At 43.4% G+C, this 21,173-nt stretch overlaps 1 protein-coding gene across 5 annotated transcripts in view; it reads right to left on the bottom strand.

Moving 5' to 3' along the window:
* The window catches only part of PIWIL2 (piwi like RNA-mediated gene silencing 2), an 87,370-nt gene that overhangs the window by 60,902 nt on the left and 5,295 nt on the right, over nt 1-21,173 (bottom strand). For 3 of the 5 annotated variants that reach the window (XM_032143552.2, XM_032143555.2, XM_032143554.2), the window contains exons 1-8: nt 17,030-17,323; nt 13,156-13,402; nt 9,005-9,250; nt 7,375-7,462; nt 7,053-7,191; nt 5,298-5,504; nt 4,270-4,380; nt 885-1,002 (exon numbers count right to left, since the gene is read on the bottom strand). In XM_032143552.2, coding sequence (XP_031999443.1) covers nt 885-1,002; nt 4,270-4,380; nt 5,298-5,504; nt 7,053-7,191; nt 7,375-7,462; nt 9,005-9,202 — 861 coding nt within the window. In that variant the 5' untranslated portion in view covers nt 9,203-9,250; nt 13,156-13,402; nt 17,030-17,323. Of the gene's footprint in view, nt 1-884; nt 1,003-4,269; nt 4,381-5,297; nt 5,505-7,052; nt 7,192-7,374; nt 7,463-9,004; nt 9,251-12,530; nt 12,994-13,155; nt 13,403-17,029; nt 17,324-21,173 lie in introns of those variants that run through there. The other 2 variants (XM_058433438.1, XM_032143553.2) reach the window with 2 other exon arrangements.

The following is a 21,173-nucleotide window of genomic DNA, read 5'->3' as shown; positions in this document are numbered from 1 at the left end:
TAAATACACACAGGTAAAACAAAATGACAAAACTAAGAACTAATGACCAAGTCCTAATCTAATTCAACTGTGATCTTAAGAACACTAAAGTATCTTAAAACATTTTTCTACTTTGCCCCTCACTTTGTTGCCCACACTGGCAAAAGCACAGCATGACGACCACGATTCAGAAAAATTATTTGGTAAGAGATTTCCAACCAAGTTTACATTTGCAATTTTTTTTTTTTTTTTTTTGAGACAGAGTCTCGCTCTGTCACCCAGGCTGGAGTGCAGTGGTGTGATCTCAGCTCACTGCAAGCTCCGCCTCCTGGGTTGACGCCATTCTCCTGCCTCAGCCTCCTGAGTAGCTGGGACTACAGGCGCCTGCCACCATGCCCGGCTAATTTTTTTTATTTTTAGTAGAGACGGGGTTTCACCGTGTTAGCCAGGATGGTCTCGATCTCCTGACCTCGTGATCCACCTGACTCGGCCTCCCAAAGTACTAGGATTACAGGTGTGAGCCACCACACCCAGTCTACATTTGCAATTTTAAGTTACTCTTTATCACTGAGGTCACAGACTTCCAACCATTCCTTTCATGTGAGAAGGTGCTTCTTGAGGAATTCAAACTTGAAATGTGCTGTTATGTCCTGCAGAAATCTGTCTTCCCCTCTATGAACAGAAAAGTACAACTCAAACGTACAGGAATTCTATGGTTTCCTACCCCTCAAAACACCAGTCCTGGGCCAGGTGAAGTGGCTCACGCCTGTAGTCCCAGGACTTTGGAAATTCGAGACCAGTCTGGGCAACATAGCAAGACCCAATCTCTTAAAAGCAAAACCAAACAAAAAACACCAGAGCACTCTTAGGGTTCATCTGAAAGTCCATTTCCTGTTTGGTCTCACTTGTTGAAGCTTAACAGGGAGATAGAGAATAGATCCATCAAACGCAGTGACGTTGCCGGTGACAGCTTGATGGTCCTTCAACATGCTGAACCTCATGCTTTTGCACTCCACACTGGGGCTGGAAAATAATGAAGAGGATTTTCCTTCAACTTGACTCAAACAGCAATCTTTATCACAGCTGCGCAACAGGTGCTAGTTACCCAGTAACTACTGCTCCATCTAGCGGCCATATTAAAAATTATCTATCTGACTAGAACTGACTCAAGATGACCTGCTCACAGCTGAAACATCAGGAACCATAGGTTAAAAAAAAATAAAAACCACCAAATTCTACCACCAAAGGACACCTGCCTTCGCATATCAGTGTATATTCTTTCATATACACATATTTGTTTTTGAGATGGAGTCTCACTCTGCCGCCCAGGCTGGAGTGCAGTGGCGCAATCTCGGCTCACTGCAATCTCCACCTCCCAGGTTCAAGTGACTCTCCTTTTGTTTCTTTAACATTTGTCAATCCATTTTAAGAGGAAGGGTTCTCCCCACCTCCCCCCCCTTTTTTTTTTTTTGAGATAGGGTCTTGCTCTGTCACCCAGGCTGAAGTACAGTAGCATGATCATAGCTCACTGCCATCTCAAACTCCTGGGCTCAAGTGATCCTTCTGCCTCAGTCCCCCAAGTAACTGGGACTATAAGGATACCACCACACCTGGCTAATTAAAAAAAAATTTTTTTTTGCTCTGGCTCGGTGGTTTATGCCTGTAATCCCAGCACTTTGGGAGGCCGAGGTGGGTGATCACTTGAGGCCAGGAGTTCAAGATCACTCTGGACATCATGGTGAAACCTGTTCTACAAAAAATCCAAAAAAAATTAGTGGGGTGTGGTGGCATGTGGTTGTAATCCAGCTACTCGGGAGGCTGAGGCATGAGAATCATTTCAGCCTGGGAGATGGAGGTAGCACTGAGGCGAGACTGTGCCACTGCACTCCGGCCTGGGCAACAGAGTGAGACTCTATCTCAAAAAATAAATAAATAAATAAAATTTTTTGTTGTTGTTACCTCAGATAGTCTTGAACTCCTAGCCTCAAGCAACTCTCCCTCCTTGGCCTCCCTAAGTGCTGAGATTACAGACGTGAGCCACTGCATGCAGCCCTCTCCCCTCTCTTTAATGCTCACCTCTTTGCTGTATGTTTCGCAACAAGCCTGCTTCCTGGGATCCAATTTCCCCCCCTTTTCTGGCTACTTCCCTCTACCTGTTGTATGTGCTAAGCTCCGCTTTCTTACCTCATAGAAACTATTAACAGCAATCCTGTTGCCTTCTATAATTATTCCATTTCTCATTCCTCTTACAAACTTTTTAAATGAGTGGCCAAGTCACTGGCTACTTCTCATGGCCTATGCCCTCCTTTGTGCTTTTCATCTTTCCTTTTTTTTTCCCTACAACTGTAACAAAACTAGTAGAAGATCACAACACCCTCAACAAGCAAATTCAGTTGCTTTTTTTCCTGTGGCCAAAGTCAACCACCTTCTCATTACCTTCATTCAAATGAGTCCTTCCTTTGGTCTTTATAACATACCTTCAGAATATTTTCTCCTTAACTGTTCCTTTCTTCTCTCTTTCACTCCACTTCTTCCTCTTGTGTCATCAACTAGCAGCTGCCCTTCACAAATTCAGCCTTCCTAGTATAGCTACCTTTAGAAATAGTATGGAAGTTTCTGGCCAGGCATGGTGGCTCATGCCGGTAATCTCAGCACTTTGGGAGGCCAAGGCAGGTGGATTACTTGAGGTCAGGAGTTTGAGACCGGCCTGGTCGACATGGCAAAACCCTGACTCTACTAAAAAAAATACAAAAATTAGCCAGGCATGGGGCGCTTGCCTATAATCCCAGCAACTAGGGAGGCTGAGGCAAGAGAATTGCTTCAACCTGGGAGGCAGATGTTGCAGTGAGCTGAGATTGCATCACTGTACTCCAGCCTGGGTGACAGATTGAGACCCTGTCTCAAAAAAAAAAAAAGAAAAAAAAAAAGAAATAGTATGGAAGTTTCCTAAAAAAACTAAAAATAGTACTAATATGATCTAACAATCCCACTTCTTGGTATTTATCCAAAGGAATTGAAATCAGTGTGTCAAAGAGATATATGTGCACTCCCATGTTCACTGCAGCACTATTCACAACAGGCAAGACGTGGAATCAATCTAAGTGTCCACTGAATGGATAAAGTGGTATACATACACAATGGAATACTACATAGCCTTTAAAAAGAAGTACATCCTGTCATTTGTGACAGTATGAAAGGATCTGGAGAGTATTATGCTAAGTGAAATAAGATAGGCACAGAAAGACAAATACCATCTGATCTCACTCATATATGGAATCTAAAAAGGTTGAACTCATTGTGAACAGAGAGTAGGAAGGTGGCTACCAGAGGCTGAGGGTTGAGGGGTATGGAGAAATGGCAGATGTTGGTTAAAAGGTACAAAGTTTCAGATAGACAGGTAGAGTAAGTTTTAGTGATCTATGGTAACCATAGTTAACAACAGAGTGTATTTCAAAATTCCTAAAAGAGATTTTAAATGTTTTCACCACAAAAAAAACAGTAAGTAGGTGAGGTGACACATATGTCAATTAGCCTGACTTAATCTTTCTACAATGTATACATACACCAAAACATCATCTTATACTCATACATATACACAATTATTTTTCAATTAAAAAAACCTGAGACTTCATCTTCTCATTTTCTTCACAGGTATTTCAAAACACTCATTTTCACAATTCCAGCTAAGAACTTCCAGCTAATGACTCCTCTAAGATATTAAAAGAGAACACAAACTAATATAAACTATTTTTAAATAGTAATCCTAAAATTATTGATATAAAACTGAAGTTATCTTCTTTCATTTTTCTCACCCCTAAATTTAACCCTAGACTGTCACTAGAGAGACGTCAGATGTTGGTATGATGGCTCACGCAGGGAAGGATCCAGGTTTCATAGGGCATGGATTTCACACCACTGATGGGGGTGGGGGGAGGGTTCTTTAAGAAAAAGAATACAAAATTACACATACAAAATAAGTTAAAAGATCATGGAAGACACCTAATGCAAGTTTTAAAAGGCCCTGAACTTAAGCTTCATTAATTTCACATTAACTTCTAGCCTCATGTATAAATCTACACCCTATGAAGTTAAAATCGAGATTGGTAATATAGCCAAATCATACACAAAGCCTAAGATTAACCTTAAACTTCCTGTAAGGATGTGAGTAAATGCATTATCACACTGAGATGTCCACCAGGAACTGTCCAGGACAATATTCAGTTATTCCAGGGGAACTATTTTTTTACTGCCCTTTAAGAAGTGAACAATACAAAGGAAAGCTGTGAATACCTGAAAGTCACATGATATTGATAAACTGCTTCATTATGACATTGTATTTTGACGAGGTTCAGTCCCAAAGACTGAGGTGTTCCTTTTGATCCTTGCTTCACAATAAGCTCTCTAGAAAATAAAAACAAAAAGCAACTGTATATATCAAAAACAAAAAAACAAAATAACTAACCAACCCACACAACCAACAACAAAAAGATTGCGGGAAGTAACATTTTTTCACATTTTGCTAGAGGTACACAAATCAAGAGGCAACACTTACAAAAGCAAGCTCTGAAGGCTAGAAGGCAAATCATTAGCAAGCCCTAATTAGATAAGCAAGGTCACCCTACCTTTCCTAGTAACATTACCAAATAAACTAGGCCCATTAACTAAGAACACAAGAATGAGTTCTATGGAGAAAGATTAAGTGTCATGATATTCTTCCTAAATTATTTCCTTATCTTCAACATAACAAAGAATTGTCTCAATTGGGAAGGAAATGAAAGGCCGTGAGTCCACTCTTTTGTTGCATGCTATATGTCCACTGTCAACCACATTTAACTTCAGAAATTGTCCCACCTTGGCCGGACACGGTGGCTCACACCTGTAATCCCAGCACCTTGGGAGGCTGAGACGAGTGGATCACGGGGTCAGGAGTTCAAGACCAGCCTGGCCAAGATGGTGAGACCCCATCTCTACTAAAAATACAAAAAAATTAGGTGGGGGTGATGGCGGGCACCTATAATCCCAACTACTTGGGAGGCTGAGGCAGGGGAATTGCTTGACCCACAAGGTGGAGGTCACAATGAGCCGAGAATGCACCACTGCACTGCAGCCTGGGTGACAGAATGAGACTCCGTCTCAAAAAGAAAAAAAAAATTGTCCCATCTCTTTGTCAATCTCCCACTGGCAAAAAACAAAACACCCCGCAGTATTATTACACAGGGAGGACCCAACAAAAACAGATTTTACAATACTACGCACCAGCCAAAATGCAGAATTTTCACGATCATTACTAAGTAGATAAGGCAGTGCTCCTGACTTACTTTTCCTTGTGCTCCACAGTCAGGACCAAAGGGCGATCTGGAGAGTGCAGGGGAGACTGGGGCAGAGCCGGTGGCGATGACAGCTGCGGGGGACCCCGGGAAGGTGTGCTGAAGGCACAGGGAGGCTTGTCCACTCCTCTGCCGATACCACCTGCTGCTCTTCCCAGTGGTAATAAAGAAGCATCCGAAATCCCTCTTCCAAGCATCCTGAAATGCGGAGAGAGAGGCAAATCAGGGCTTTTTGTAATAGCTATGTCCTATCCAGATTATTCCCCCAACTCCACAATCTCTTCCTGGAGGAGTCAGCAGAAGGGATCCAAGTTTCAAATTCTCTCAAGCTACATATGCCAAGGCCAGGCACAGTGGCTCACGCGTGTAATCCTAGCACTTTGGGAAGCCGAGGTGGGCAGACTGCTTGAGCCCAAGAGTTCAAGACCAGCCTAAACAATACAGTGAGACCCCGAACTAAAAAAAATACAAAAATTAGCCAGGTATGGTGGCTCATAACTGTAGTCCCAGCTACTCGGGTGGCTGAGGTGGGAGGACCACTTCAGCGTGGGAGGTCGAGGCTGCAGTGAGCTGAGATCACATCACTGCACTAAAGCCTGGGCAACAGAGACAGAACCAATTTCAAAAAAAAAAAAAACACAACATATGCCACCATGACTCGTTCACCAACTGCTATTAATATTGACTGTCAAAGCCATCTTCCATAGCAGAATAGAGGAGAAAGTTTGACTCAACATTATTAAAGAATCACCACGGCTGCGTGCAGGGGCTCATGCCTGTAATCCCAGCACTTTGGGAAGCCAAGGCGGGAGGACTGCCTGACGTCAGGAGTTTGAGACCAACCTGGCTAATATAGTGAAACCCCGTCTCTACTAAAAATACAAAAATTAGCTGGGTGTGAGGCGGAGGTTGCAGTGAGCTAAGATCGCACCACTGCACTCCAGCCTGGCGACAGAGCGAGACTATCTCAAAAAAAAAAAAAAAAAAGTAGCTGGGTGTGGTGGCGCACACCCGTAGTCCCAGCTACTTGGCACGCTGAGGAGAATCACTTGAACCTGGGAGGTGGAGGTTGCAGTGAGCCAAGATTGCCCCACTGCATTCCAGCCCAGGCAACACAGCGAGACTCCATCTCAAAAAAAAAAAAAAAAAAAAAAAAAAAAAAAAAAAAAAAAAAAAAAAAAAAAAGTCCAGGCACAGTGGCTCATGCCTGTGATCTCAGCACTTTGGGTGGCCGAGGTGGGTGGACTGCCTGAGGTCAGGAGTTCAAGACCAGCTTGGCTAACATGGTGAAACCTTGTCTCTACTAAAAATACAAAAAATTAGCTGGGTGTGGTGGCACATGCCTGTAGTCCCAGATACTTGGGAAGCTGAGGCAGAAGAATTGCTTGAACCTGGGAGGGGGAGGTTGCAGTGAGCCAAGATCGAGGCACTGCACTCTTAGGCGACAGTGCAAAACTCCATCTCAAAAAAAAAAAAAAAAAAAAAAAAAAAAAATCACCACGATCAGGGTAATTTTTTAAGAGGACAAATGAATTTCTGAACAGCCCAGTGGAGAACTACTTCTTACCCTTTTCCAATGCCTAGCTGTGTTAACAGCTGCTGATTACTCTTGGGAAATGCGCATTCTTTAATATAAAACCAGACATTGATTATGAGATGACATAACCCTTCTTAGAGTTGCTCTCTGAACTTACAGAGATATTCCATCTGAATTTGATAGTTACCTGAGAGGGTAACTTTACCCACCTACTCCAACCAACGGGGGCGTCTGCCATCTTGCTGTCCCCAGCTGCCAACACTTTTGGATCCCAAAAAGTGGGAGAGAGTTCCTCCCTGTCCTTGCGTACCAGATTAGCAGACAAGCCTCGACCTAAAATGCCTCTACCTGAAAGAAAGAACCAAACCCCAGCAATGACTATGAGTTAAACGCGTTTTAAAGTATTGTTTTTTTGTTTTTTTTTTTTTTTTCAAAAAAAGCACAGTTATGTTTCTGAAAATAAACCATTTGGATTTTAGAAGAAACCAATCCTACATACCACTGAATTTCTCGAGTTAGTTTTCCACATACCTGATGGAAGCATTTCCCGTTTCAGAGGGGTCTTAGAAACTGTTTCAATGCCCAGGCCTCGGAACATGGAGACCAAACCCACAGACTCCTGTGGAAAGTCAGAGAATAAGCTTCTAAGAGGTAGTTTAAAACCCCAGAAACAAGGGCTTTCTTAGTCTTGGTATATAATAAAAATCATCTTCAAATTCTATACATGTTATAAGAATAAAGGGAAACATTTTATAAACTTTAAAAAATACTTGTAACTACGTGATATTAGGTTTTAAAGCACAGTTACAGTTATGGCCCATGATTTGATGTGTACAGTGTAACAAAATGCAACAGAATAGAATTGACTTTTCCATTTTGATTTGATAAACAGTATAAAAAATGCAACAGAACAGTTAATTTTTCCATTTTGATTTGATAAACAGTATAACAAAATGCAACAGAACAGAATTAACTTTTCCATTTTTCTATTTTCTGCATATTAAAGGCAAGAGAGAACAAGTGTACTGGTTAATAAATTTCAAAAAAGCTGGATCATTTATGAGTATCAGAGGTTTGGGTAACCTGCTACTGTTTTCCTGTGGCAGTCTTGAATGTCTACTACTGTTATACCAGTTGGATCTGACATGAATAAAAGCTACATATAGACTCAAGCAATTCATTTGAGTCAACACGTAAGATTACTTTCATAAACTTTTCTCCCTACAAAAATAATACATTTGACAAATGTAAACTCTACTTAAAATAATCATAACTTCATTATTAGGTTCTTCCTATATTTGCTAACTCTCTTTGACATATTAATTATAGACAAACATTATTCTTAAAATTACTTTATAATTAAAAGTTTAAGAACATACACACGTTAACTGTTCACACAGCAGCAGCAATAATTGAAGATCCTTTAAGATTTGGGCAATGGGCCTTCCAAAATGAACAAAAGTATTATTACCTCAGAGGCAGAAATTGCTGCTAGTATCACACAGCCAAAACCAGGGTGAAAATCTAAATATTTAGAAAACAAGAGGTTGTACCTTTAGACCTAACAATTACAGATTGAGGGATGGAGGGATGATTGGAAGCTAGAGGACCTATGGTACTTACCAAGTCCATCTAGTGTTCATTATGAGGTACTTTTTCATACCTCTAGAAACTCTAGATTTGAAATATTTGCCCAGATGTATCTACTTGTTAAAGAAAAAAAAAAAGACAACCTTGTTTCTGTTTAGGGCTTCCCAGTTTTGCAAGCACTCTGTTGTTGTTGTTGTTTGAGGTGGAGTCTCGCTCTGTCGCCCAGGTTGGAGTGCAGTGGCGAGATCTCAGCTCACTGCAACCTCTGCCTCCACGGTTCAAGCAATTATCCTGCTTTAGCTTCCCGAGTCGCTGGGATTACAGGCACCCGCCACCATGCCTGGCTAATTTTTGTATTTTCAGTAGAGACGGGGTTTCACCATGTTGGCCAGGCTGGTCTTGAACTCCTGACTTCAGATGATCCACCTGCCTCGGCCTCCCAAAGTGCTAGGATTACAGGCATGAGCCACCGTGCCCAGCCCTGCAAGCACTTTGAAATCCATTACTTTCTCTGACGGCACACAGGTAAGCTGTATGCCACCCACTCCTATGCATCCAGAAGTGGTCTTACCCTTTGTGCTGGCCCCCTCTGTGTGCTTGGTTCCTCTGGCTTTCCAAATACATGGCCTCTGCCTGCAGGTGCTCCCCTGCCCAGAGATGGGTCCAAAGGTTTAGAAGCTTGTGGCCAACAGCCTGGCATCCGTACAGCCTGGCATTGGGATGGGTGGACAGGAGACTGGCCCCTGAACGATGGTCGGAAAGTATCCATGGAAAGGCTGTAGAGAACACGTGTGTCGATCCTGTTCTGGTTAATTACCTGCCAGCATTTTCAAAAGATTAAGGTTCCCAATTGTTTTCCTTTTCCTTCAAGACACACTCACAAAGCATTAAAATAGTATTTTGACCCAGTCCAGTAACACACCTAGCCTTCTACAACATAGTCACTTCAAAGGCTTCTATTTGATCTGTAATATCCTAAACACCCTTCATTAACAATCCCTTAGAGCAGTGGTCCCCCAGCTTTTTGGCACCAGAGACTGGTTTCCTGGAAGATAATTTTTCCATGGACCCAGGGGTGGGGGGATGGTTTCAGAGTGACTCAAATGCACTACATTTATTGTGCACTTTATTTCTATTATTACATTATAATAGATAATAAAATATAATAATTATACAATTCACCATAATGTAGAATCAGTGGGAGCCCTGATCTTGTTTTCCTGCAACTAGATGTTCCCATCTGTGGGTGATGGGAGACAGTGACAGATCATCAGGCATTAGATTCTCATAAGGAGCATGCAACCTAGATCCCTCGAATGCGAAGTTCACAAGAGGGTTTGCACAATGAGCATCTAATGGCACCAGTGATCCGACATGAGGCAGAGCTCAGGTGATACTACAAGCCATGGGGAGCAGCTGTCAATACAGATGAAGCTTTGCTCATTCGCCAACCTCTCACCTCCTGCTGTGCAGCCCAGTTCTTAACAGGCCCCCCAACCAGTCTGTGGCCTGGGGGTTGGGAACCCCTCCCTTAGAGGCCCATGTCCTCCTTGAACTTACTTATATTTTCTACCCAAACAGCCTCTCACAAAACTCAGTCCTGTAAGTTAACTAGCTGTTGTATAAGGAAGCAGTTTTTTAGGAGGGTCTCCCTCTGTCGCCCAGGCTGGAGTGCAGTGGCATGATCATGGCTCACTGCAGCCTCGACCTCCTGGGCTCAAGTGACCCTCACATCTCAGTCTCCTGAGTAGCTGGGACTACAGGCATGCACCACAACACCCAGCTAATTTGTATATTTTTGTAGAGATGAGGTCTTGCCATGTTGCCAAGGCTGGTCTCAAACACCTGGGCTCAAGTGATCTGCTGCCTCAGCATCCCAAAATGCTGGGATAACAGGCGTGAGCCACTGCACCTGGCTAAGGCAGTTTTTATGTATGAGGATGACTTTGGTTTATAAACAATTTTTTTTCCTTTTTTTTTTTTTTTGAGACGGAGTTTCACTCTTGTTACCCAGGCCAGAGTGCAATGGCACAATCTTGGCTCACCGCAACCTGTGCCTCCTGGGTTCAAGTGATTCTCCTGCCTCAGCCTCCTGAGTAGCTGGGATTACAGGCATGCAGCACTATGATCGGCTAATTTTGTATTTTTAGTAGAGACGGGGTTTCTCTATGTTGGTCAGGCTGGTCTCAAACTCCCGACCTCAGGCGATCAGCCCACCTGGGCCTCCCAAAGTGCTGGGATTATGCGCCTGGCCTATAAACAATTTCATAGTTAACATAGCCATATCATAAAATTACTGTCAATAAATATTTATGGGTTTTTGCTTTGTTTTTGGCCTCTCTTTCCTACATGAGAGTCCTAACATTTTTCCAGTCTATGATTGCACTAAACTCTTTTCCTTTATCTGTTTAGTTGCTTCTCCGAATCTCTATCCAATTCTTTTTTACAAAATTCTTCCTTCAGGCTGAGCACACACATACAGTGGTTCATGCCTGTAATCCTAGCACTCTGGGAGGCCTAGGTGGGAGGACCGCTTGAGGCCAGGAGTTTGAGGCCAGCCTTAGGAACACAACGAGACCCTGTCTCTACAAAGAATTAAAAAATAGAAAAAAAAAATTCTAAAAAACTCTCTTCTTTCAAACTCCATCAGAAGTCTCCAGAGTACACAGTCTTTCTGCTTTGAGCCTACAATACTTGCTCAGTCTCACAGGTTGCATTTAACACCCTTCTCTCTCCCAGGTTACCAGGGGTGAGGCTCTCCCTGGCTTCCCTACCAAATCTAAAGCCCATCAGGTCTCTTCAAAATCACTTCATAACCTGTAGGTTGGGCGTGCTGGCCCATGCCTGTAATCACAGCACTTTAGGAGGCTGAGGCGGGTGCATCACTTGAGGTCAGAAGCTCAAGACCAGTGTGGCCAACATGGTGAAACCCTGTCTTTACTAAAAATACAAAAATTAGTCAGGCGTGGTGGTGCATGCCTGTAATCCCCCCTTCTCAGGAGTCTGAGGCACAAGAATGGCTTGAATCCAGGAGGTAGAGGTTGCCGTGAGTCAAGATCGTGGCACTCCAGCCTGGGTGACAGAGCAAGATTCTGTCTCAAAAAAATTTAAAAATCACTTTATAACCTAGAGATTTCAAGACTCCCTCTTTAAGGGGTTCCTCTCATTGTCCTGACTTGCCCCTGATTCCTGAAAAATATTTCTTAAAGGAAAAGAATTTTTTTTTTAAGAGACAGGGTCTTGTTCTGTCATCCAGGCTACAGGGAAGTGGTGGCATCTTAGCTCACTGCAGTCTCAACCTCCTGTGCTCAAGCAGTCCTCTTGTCTCAGCCTCCCAAGTAGCTAGGACTTCAGGCACCTGCCACCATACCCAGCTAATTTAAAAAAAAAATTTGTAGAGACGGGATCTTGCCATGTTGCCCAGGCTGGTCTCAAACTGCTGACCTCAAGTGATCCTCCCACCTCAGCCTCCCCAAATGCTGGGAGAAGCCTCTTCTTAACTTTCAAAAAGCTGTCTTGACCGGGCATGGTGGCTCATGCCTGTAATCCCAGCACTTTGGGAGGCCGAGGTGGGTACATCACAAGGTCAGGGGTTTGAGACCAGCCTGACCAAAATGGTGAAACCCCATCTCTACTAGAAATACAAAAATTAGCCGGGCATGGTGGCGTGCGCCTGTAATCCCAGCTACTCGGGAAGCAGAGGCAGGAGAACCGCTTGAACCTGGGAGGCGGAGGTTGCAGTGGGCAGAGATCACGCCACTGCACTCCAGCCTGGGCAACTGAGCAAGATTCCGTCTCAAAACAAACAAAAATAAAAAAGCTGTCTTAAGTATTAGCTACAGAGAAATCATACATTTCAAGAAAAGATTAACACACAATTCATAAGTCCACAGCATAAGTGCACACAGTTCAAGAACTTGCAAAATTTATTGAACTAAACTATCCTCTTTCACACTCTAAAATGCAGGATATGACTCCCTTTCTTGAAGGCTATATTTAACTGCTAACACCCCTTTTCGGTGAGCCAGGACTCTGCTCACACCTCCCCAACACCACCCAAAGAATCCCAAGCAATCAGTATGCTAACAACTACATACTCAGAAGCGCTGGACAACCTCCCTTAAGGGACATTTGGAATCTTCCTCTTTGTCCACGCTTCCCTCAACCTCCAGCATCACTTCTATAGATTCAGGTAGCTCCCCACAGGGCCCTCTCCCAGTGTGGGTTTTCCCCTGGGATCGGAAAGCAGATACTTGGCTGACCGAAAGGTTCAATGGGGAGGGAACCCAGGACAGTCTGGGCCTGCCTCCCTCGCATCCCTCAGTGCGTGCTCCGCGCTGAGGCCTCGCGACTCGGGCCTAACCAGAAGCAAGGCCCCCGAAGGCGAGTCCCATCCCCTTTCCACCCCGAGAAAAGCACCTTTCCCCAAAGCCACAGCCCTGCCAGGAGTTCTATCTCCTCTCTCAGGCCAAATAAGTGGTCCACTTTGGCCTCCCGCGGGCCTCCCCTGCCGCCCCCACCTGAGCACCTACTCTGGGGCCGTGGCGCCGGGCCTCGAATAACGACTTCCCGCCCCCGCCCGACCCGCAACCCTCAGCACCTCCCCGAAGGGGGAGGGCCCGGGAGGGCGGCTCACCCCACATGCTTGAGCAAAAGCCCACCCTGCCCGCCCCCGAGCGACCTTGGCCTGCCTGGCCTGCCGCAACCGGGGCCAATCCTCACCCGGGCGCGAGTCCTGGCCCCACTGGCCCAGCTCCATGCGGCCGCCGGAGAAGACGGGGCTCAATCCACGCCCCAGGACCCACATGCTCCAGGGCCAATTTCCGCTCTTCGAGGCCTCCGGGGATGAGCCCATTGGCCACTTGACCTGTCGTTCACAAGAGCAAGCTATCTCATTGGCCCATCTGCAAGAGAGGCTCGTCCTTTCCAGCAGGTTCGCTGTGCACGGGAGGTTCGTGCGGAAGGAGCGCTGGAAGTTATGTGAACCTCAGCGTTAAAATGTGTTAACGGTTTGGAGATCCTGACTCCCTTTCTGGGGGCAACTCCTATAAACAGATTTAGCGTAAGACTCGCGGGTTGAAATTGACTTGCCCCATTCCTGCCATTTAAGAGGATTAGCGATACAGGTGGTGAAAAAGAAACGGTAAGCTCGAGTGCGCATTCAAACACCTACTTCATATGATTTCTGCACATCACTTTCCTTATACGTAAAACAGAGATAAAAACTAAAAACATCCATTCATAGGGTTGAATGGAAATGTGCACACATAATAACATAAGTATTTTACATAATATGTAAAATACTTAGCACAAGGAGAAGACGACCCTCGATAAATGTTGCCTATTTTTATTGATGCCTAAATCTGTGTGAGCCAAGAAGAAATTTCTAGGAAGCAGATTAAATTATTAGTGGTTACTTCAGCAACTACAGAATGATTTTACCCAAAGAAAGATTTCTGCCCCTCTCCCAACCATTTTGTCAAATAACTGCATCTGTCTCCCACACCCAGGTTTTACAGGGTGGTTGAGGTCAAGCTTCTGAAGGCTTTGGCGGATGCTATAGAGACATCCAAAGGCTCTGCATGGAATACGCCTAAAGAAGGGTTAACCTTATCTTTTCCAGGCCTCAGATATCCCATGGCTTATTTTAATCCACACATGCAAGGGCCCTCCCTATCCTTCCCGAATGAGGATAGTCTGAAAATTATTGGAGCAGGATGATTTTCAACTCAGGAATCCAGTTGGCACGATGCCCCTTCACTGTTCCTAGATAGTATTTGCTTACCATGATCTAACATTTTCACTTCCTTTACCACACAACCTTCTTAACTTGCAGCTGTTGCAATGTTATGTTGTAAGCAATTCTCCTGCCTGTGCAAATACTTAATGGTAGCAAGTGCAGTCAAAAACAGTTATACAAACTGTTTTGTAACCTTCATGTGAAGATCCAACTCCCTGTTCTTTTAGGAACTCCGACCAAACTTTGCATGACATACTTATTCTATACACATGAAACTATTTTGGGGGCAGGATTCAGCAAATCTTCTAGTTGAAGTAAGGGAATAATAATTCTCAGATAATTTCTTGAACACGTCTTCTATTTGGGAACCTAAACCAAAAGCACTATTACAAAGGGTATGCACATTGAGTTTCCTAGATTTCTATATCCTGTCCATCCATGCAAGTGTAGGTGGCCTTTGTACAGTATTTCTAGCTAATCCAGACATCATTAACACTACTTATTTAACCAAAGGAAAATCCATATAGTCTTGCTGTTGATTGGACATAAAAATGGTTGAAGCTTTCTGAAACGTGGACATCTATTTAGGACATTTCAAACGCTAATCAACCTCTCTTGGAGTTTCTATTCCCTAACAGAGTACTGTAATTGTTAATTAGCCATCCCTAGGGTATTGATAAAAAAGGACACACATAATCTCATCACAAAAAGATGAGTATGTGAGGTGATGGATATGTTAATTTGGTTTAATCATTCCACAATGTAAATAAATATCAGAATATCATACCATACCACATAACCATATGTAATTGCTATTTGTTAATTAAAAATGAAAGGGGCAAAAAGAGCACATATATCACTCTAAGAGATAGTATTTTGAGATAAATCACAGATTTTTTTTTTAACTCAAAAAAGTCATAACACCAAATTCTGTCCACCTGGCCCTGCCAGTCTCTAAAATTCAGAGTGAAAATGGCCCCGTAACTATACATAATCTGAATTTTCCTAGGCAGTCATGACTCCAAATACCCTGGGCACTTGGTGCCCATAAATATTTCTGTTCCAACCATGTATTCTGGTTTGTTGTTGTTGTTGTTGTTGTCGTTGTTTTTGCTGCTGTTCAGAAAGTAAGATCACCAGAGTCACAGCAAGATTAAGGGCAGAAAATTACATTACTAGTGGGGCCTAAAACCTATAGGAAGGATTTCATTTAAAGTAGACCTATGTAGTATGTCTGGGTTCCTGGCAGAGATAACTAGAAATCCTTTCAGGAGAAATACACCAGGCTCCCAAAACTCCCGTGTAAAAGGTATCAATAAATATGAGCTCACAAAACACATCAGGCTGAATAACAGGAGGACACACAATCTAATTTAAAAAATGGGCAAAAGGCATGGTGGCTCACACCTGTAATCCCAGTACTTTAGGAGAACGAGGTGGGCAGATGGCCTGAGGTCAGGAGTTTGAGACCAGCCTGGCCAACGTGGTGAAACCCTGTCTCTACTAAAAACACAAAAATTAGCCAGGCATGCTGGTGCATGCCTGTAATCCCAGCTACTTGGGAGGCTGAGGCAGGAGAATCGCTTGAACCCGGGGGGCAGAGGTTGCAGTGAGCTGAGATCACACCACTGCACTCCAGTCTGGGCAACGAGTGCAAAATTCTGTCTCAAAAAAAAAAAAAAAAAAAAAAAAAAAAGGCGAGGAAGGGCGAGCAAAATATGTGAGTGGACCTGTGTCAATCCATTAGTCCCTTTAGTGTTACTATAAAGGAATACCTGAGGCTGGCTAATTTATAAAGAAAAGAGGTTTATTGAGCTCATGGTTATGATGGCTGGAAGGTTCAAGACTGGACACCTGGTGAGGACCTCAGGGTGCTTCCACTCATGGCAGAAGGCAAAGAGACCCGGCCTGTGCAGAGATTACATGGAGAGAGAGGAAGCAAGAAAGAGAGGGGAGGGAGGTGCTAGGTTCTTTTTAACAACCAGCTCTTGTTGGAACTAATAAGTCCTTTAGTAGAGACAGGGTTTCACCATATTGCCCAGGTTGGTCTTGAACTCAGTGGCTTATGGGTGTGAGCCACCACCCCTGACTGGAGCCATAAAATTTAATGGAATTTGTCCTTCAGTATCTGCTGAGTATTGGTTTTTAGGACCTCCCTCCATGGATACCAAAATTCACAGATGCTCAAGTCTCTTATATAAAATGGTGTATTTTATATTTCCATATAACCTATGCACATTTCCCTGTATACTTTAAATCATCTCTAGATGAATTATAATACCAAATACAGTGTAAATGCTACATAAATAGTTGTTACACTGTATTGTTTAGGGAATAATTACAAGAAAAAAGTCTGCACCTGTTCAGTACTGATGCAACCGTCCTTTTTGTTTTTTCCAAATATTTTTGATCTGTGGTTGGTTTAATCCATGGATGCAGAACCCGTGGATAGGGAGAGCCTATTGTATTTAGATGAGACCTTAGACTTGTAATTGATACTGAAATGGTATAAGACTTTGGGGGCTGTTAGGATGGGGCGAATGTGTTGCATGTCTGAAGAACATGAATTTGGGGGGGACAGAGGGAGGAATGTTAGGGAGTGAATTGTGTCCTCCTTGCAAAACCTATGTTGAAGCCCTAATCCCCTGTATTTGGAGATAGAGTATGTAGGGAGATAATTAACATAAATGAGGTAAGGAGGAGCTCTAATCTGATAGGATTTGTGTCCTTATCAGAAGAGAAAGAGACATGAGATCTCTATCTCTATCCCTCTCTCTTCATGGAAGCACAGAGACAAGGCCATGTGAGGACACAGCAAGATGGTGGCCATCTATAAGCTAGGGAGACGGTACTCACCAGAAATCAAATTTGCCAGCACCTTGATCATAGAATCGTAGCCTCCAGAGCTGTGAGAAAACAAATGTGTGTTGCTGAGGCCACCCAGTCTGTGGTAATTTGTTATGGCAGGCCTGTCTAACTAGTAGAATAACAGATGTCAGCAAGGATGTGGTGGAACAGGAACCCTCATACATTGCCAGTGGGAATGTAAAATGATGCAGCCTCTTTGGGAAACATTTGGCAGTTTCTCAAAAAGTTAAGCAAAAAAATTACTGTAGGAACCAAAATTTCACCTCTTGGTAGCTACCTAAGAAAAATGAAAACATGTCCACACAAAACTTTCATGCAAATGTTCATAGCAGCATTATTGATAATTGCCAAAAACTTCACCTAAATGTCCATCAACTGGTAAATGAATAAACAGAAATTTGTATGCTTAACAATGGGGATGCGTTAAAAAAAAAAAAAGGAGGCCGGGCGCAGTGGCTCATACCTGTAATCCCGGCCAGGTGCGGTGGCTCATGCCTGTAATCCCTGCACTTTGGGAGGCCCAGGCAGGTGGATCACCTGAGGTCAGGAGTTCGAAACCAGCCTGGCCAACATGATGAAACCCCATCTCTACTAAAAATACAAAAAATTAGCTGGGTGTGGTGGCAGGCGCCTGTAATCCCAGCTACTCAGGAGGCTGAGGTAGGAGAATCGCTTGAACCCGGGGGGCAGAGGTTGCAGTGAGCCAAGATTGCACCACTGCACTCCAGCCTGGACAACAAGAGCAAAACTCTGTCTCAAAAAAAAAAAAAAAGGAATAAAGATGTGGTATATATTCACACAATGGATGGATTCATCAGTAAGAAGGAACAAACTGCTATGGCATGGATGAACCCCAAAAAATACGTTAAATAAAAGAAACCAGACATAAGACACCACATATTGTATGATTCCATTTATGTGAAATGTCTAGAAAAGATAAATCTATAGAGACAGAATGTAAACTAATGGTTGCCTGGGGCAGGGGGTGGGAATTAGGATGAACTGTAAATGTGCATGAGAGCTTTTATTAGGGTGACAAAAATGTTCAAAAACTGATTTATGGCAATGTTTGCACCACTCATTAAATTTACCAAAAATTATTGAATAGGATAAATTATATGATACGTAAAATATATCTTTTTTTTTTTTTTTTGAGACAGAGTCTAGTTCCATCACCCAGCCTGGAGTACAATGGTGTGATCTTGGCTCACTGCAACCTCTGCCTCCCGGGTTCAAGCAATTCTCCTGCCTCAACCTCCTGAGTACCTGGGATTACAGGCTCCCGCCACGACGCCCAGCTAATTTTTGTATTTTTAGTAGAGACGGGGTTTCACTGTGTTGGCCAGGCTGGTCTCGAACTCCTGACCTCATGATCCACCCGCCTGGGCCTCCCAAAGTGCTGGGATTAAAGCGTGAGCCACCACGCCCATCCTAAAATATATCTTAATAGAGGCATTTTTTTAAAAACGCACATTAAAAAACAAGCAGAGCACTTTGGAAGGCCACAGTGGGTAGATCTCTTGAGGTCAGGAGTTCGAGACCAGCCTGGCCAACATGGTGAAACCCCCATCTCTACTAAAAATACAAAAATTAGCCAGGCACGGTGGCACACGCCTGTAATCCCAGCTACTCGGGAGGCTGAGGCAAGAGAATCGCTTGAACCTGGGAGGCGGAGGTTGTAGTGAGCTGAGATCATGCCACTGTACTCCAGCCTGCACGACAGAATGAGACTCTGTCTCAAAAAAACCAAACCAACAAATGAAAAGCAACACCACAAAATAACATACAGAAACTACAGTGAACAGAACCAGATCCAGAAATATTTCAAAAAATAGTGTCACTGAACACGGAATATAAATAAATAGCACATTTCATAAATATGAAACAATATGTTTCAAGAAATAAAGGTGGTAATTGCAACAATGAGTAAAGAGCAAAGGCAGGCCAGGTGCAGTGGTTCACACCTGTAACCCCAGCACTTTGGGAGGCTGAGGCGGGCAGATCGCTTTAGCTCAGGAGTTTGAGACAAGCCTGGGCAACATGGCAAAACCCTGTCTCTACAAAAGATAGTAATAAAAAAAAAAAATTGGCGAGGAATGGTGGTGCATGCCTGTACTTCCAGTTACTTGGGTGGCTGAGGTAGGAGGATCAGTTGAGCCTGGGAGGTCGAGGCTGCAGTGAGCTCTGATTGCACCACTGCACTCTAGCCTGGGCAACAGAATGAGATCCTGTCTCAAAAAAAAAAAAAAAAAAAAAAAAAAAAGCAAAGGTAACCAAAATTGATGAGGCAAGTTTGGAAAAGAACCAAAATACAACTTCTAAAAATGAATAAAGTAATAGAAATTAAACACTTAAAGGAAAATTACACAAGAGAATATACACATTAAAGAGAGACATCATGAATTAGAAGTTCAGCTGAAATATTTACCTAGAATGTAGCACAGAGACAAAGAGATGGAAACATGAGAGGCTAAGAGACACAGAGAACAGAGTTAAAAGGCCCAATAAAGTTTGAGATGGAGATAACACAGAAAAAAAAAGGAAAGGCAATATTCAACAATTTAATGGGTATGAACTTTTTAGATTTGATGAAAGATACAAATCTTTAGCTTCAAGAAGACCAGTGACTCTGAAACAGAGAAGTAAAAAGAAATCTACACTCAGCATATCATCATTGTAATGGAGAATACCAAAGGCAAAGAGAAGATCTAAAAAAGCAGTCATAAAGAAAAAAACACATTATCTATAAATGAGTGAAAAGTGGACTCAGTAACAGTAATATTAATAGAAAAATCCTGGAAGACAGTGGTATAATATATCCACAGGCCTGAGAGGTTAAGGGAAAAAAAACCTGTCAACCTAGAAATCGTATAGCCAGTGAAATTTTCTTTCCAAAACAAGGGTAAAATAAAGCATTTTCAGAGAAACAGAAACTGACAGATTTACCTTCAACAAACCCTCTCTAAAGAAATTTCTAAACATGAAGATAAAGAAAAAATGGGCCAGGTGAGGTGGCTCACCCTGTAATCCCAGCACTTTGGGAGGCCTAGGAAGGCAGATCAGTTGATGCCAGGAGTACGAGACCGGCCTGGGCAACATGATGAACCCCCGTCTCTACTAAAAATACAAAAATTAGCCAGGCATGGTGGAGCATGCTTGTAATCCCAGCTACTTGGGAGGCTGAGGCATGAGAATCGCTTGAACTCGGGAGGTGGAGTTTGCAGTGAGTCAAGATCATGCCTTTGTGTTCCAGCCTGGGCAATAGAACAAGACTCTGTTAAAAAAAAAAAAAAGAAAAAATGCCCCCCAGAAGGAAAGTCTGGGAAGAAAAAGGGAATCATGAGTGTAGTAAGTGACTGAATAAAGGGGTAATAATAGTGTCCAATAGATGGATGACTTAGCCTAGATCCTCAGAAGGCAGGGCCTAAGACAAAGATTTAGTGCAAGTATTTTGCTGCAGAGTGTGATCCCAGGGACTAGGAGTGAGGGACAGGGGAATGATGCAGGGAGGGAGGGAGAGCTTACTCAAAGATGCATTAGGAAGTTGGCCACTGCTACAATGATCTGGTTGCTCTATCCGTCAGGACCATTTGAGAAGCCATATAAAGTCCATGTCAAGACCACCTATCCTACAGGAGTGAGGAGGATGCTTGTACCATTGACTCTCTCCTTTCCTTTGGTCAAAGACATGCCTCAAGGAGTGTTAAACCCCGGTACTTTGTAGTTGCACCATGGTGTTCCCATCCTGTTCCATGCCTTGTCATCAACACGAAAGTCTCAGGGAAGAAGGGAGAAGATGCACAGAGCAAGCCTGAGGTTAAGTACTATCAGGTTGAATCTGTGTAGACCTAGTGGGTATCCACAGAGAACTGGTCAACACAGTGCTGGCTAAATAAAGAGAGAGGTAAGACTGAGAAGATGTGCAAAGGGTCATAGAGATGTCCAATACAATGAAGTTTTTAAAAAGCCAAAAAAAAAAAAATGATAGAGCCAAGAAGTTAAGAAAAAGAGGCGGGCCGGGCGCGGTGGCTCAAGCCTGTAATCCCAGCACTTTGGGAGGCCGAGGCAGGCGGATCACGAGGTCGGGAGATCGAGACCATCCTGGCTAACACGGTGAGACCCCATCTCTACT

Source organism: Hylobates moloch, unplaced genomic scaffold, assembly GCF_009828535.3.
Source record: "Hylobates moloch isolate HMO894 unplaced genomic scaffold, HMol_V3 SCAFFOLD_22, whole genome shotgun sequence".
NCBI classification, from domain to species: Eukaryota; Metazoa; Chordata; class Mammalia; order Primates; family Hylobatidae; genus Hylobates; species Hylobates moloch.
Note: the sequence above shows the minus strand (reverse complement) of the source record. Positions and strands in the feature narration are given on the sequence as shown.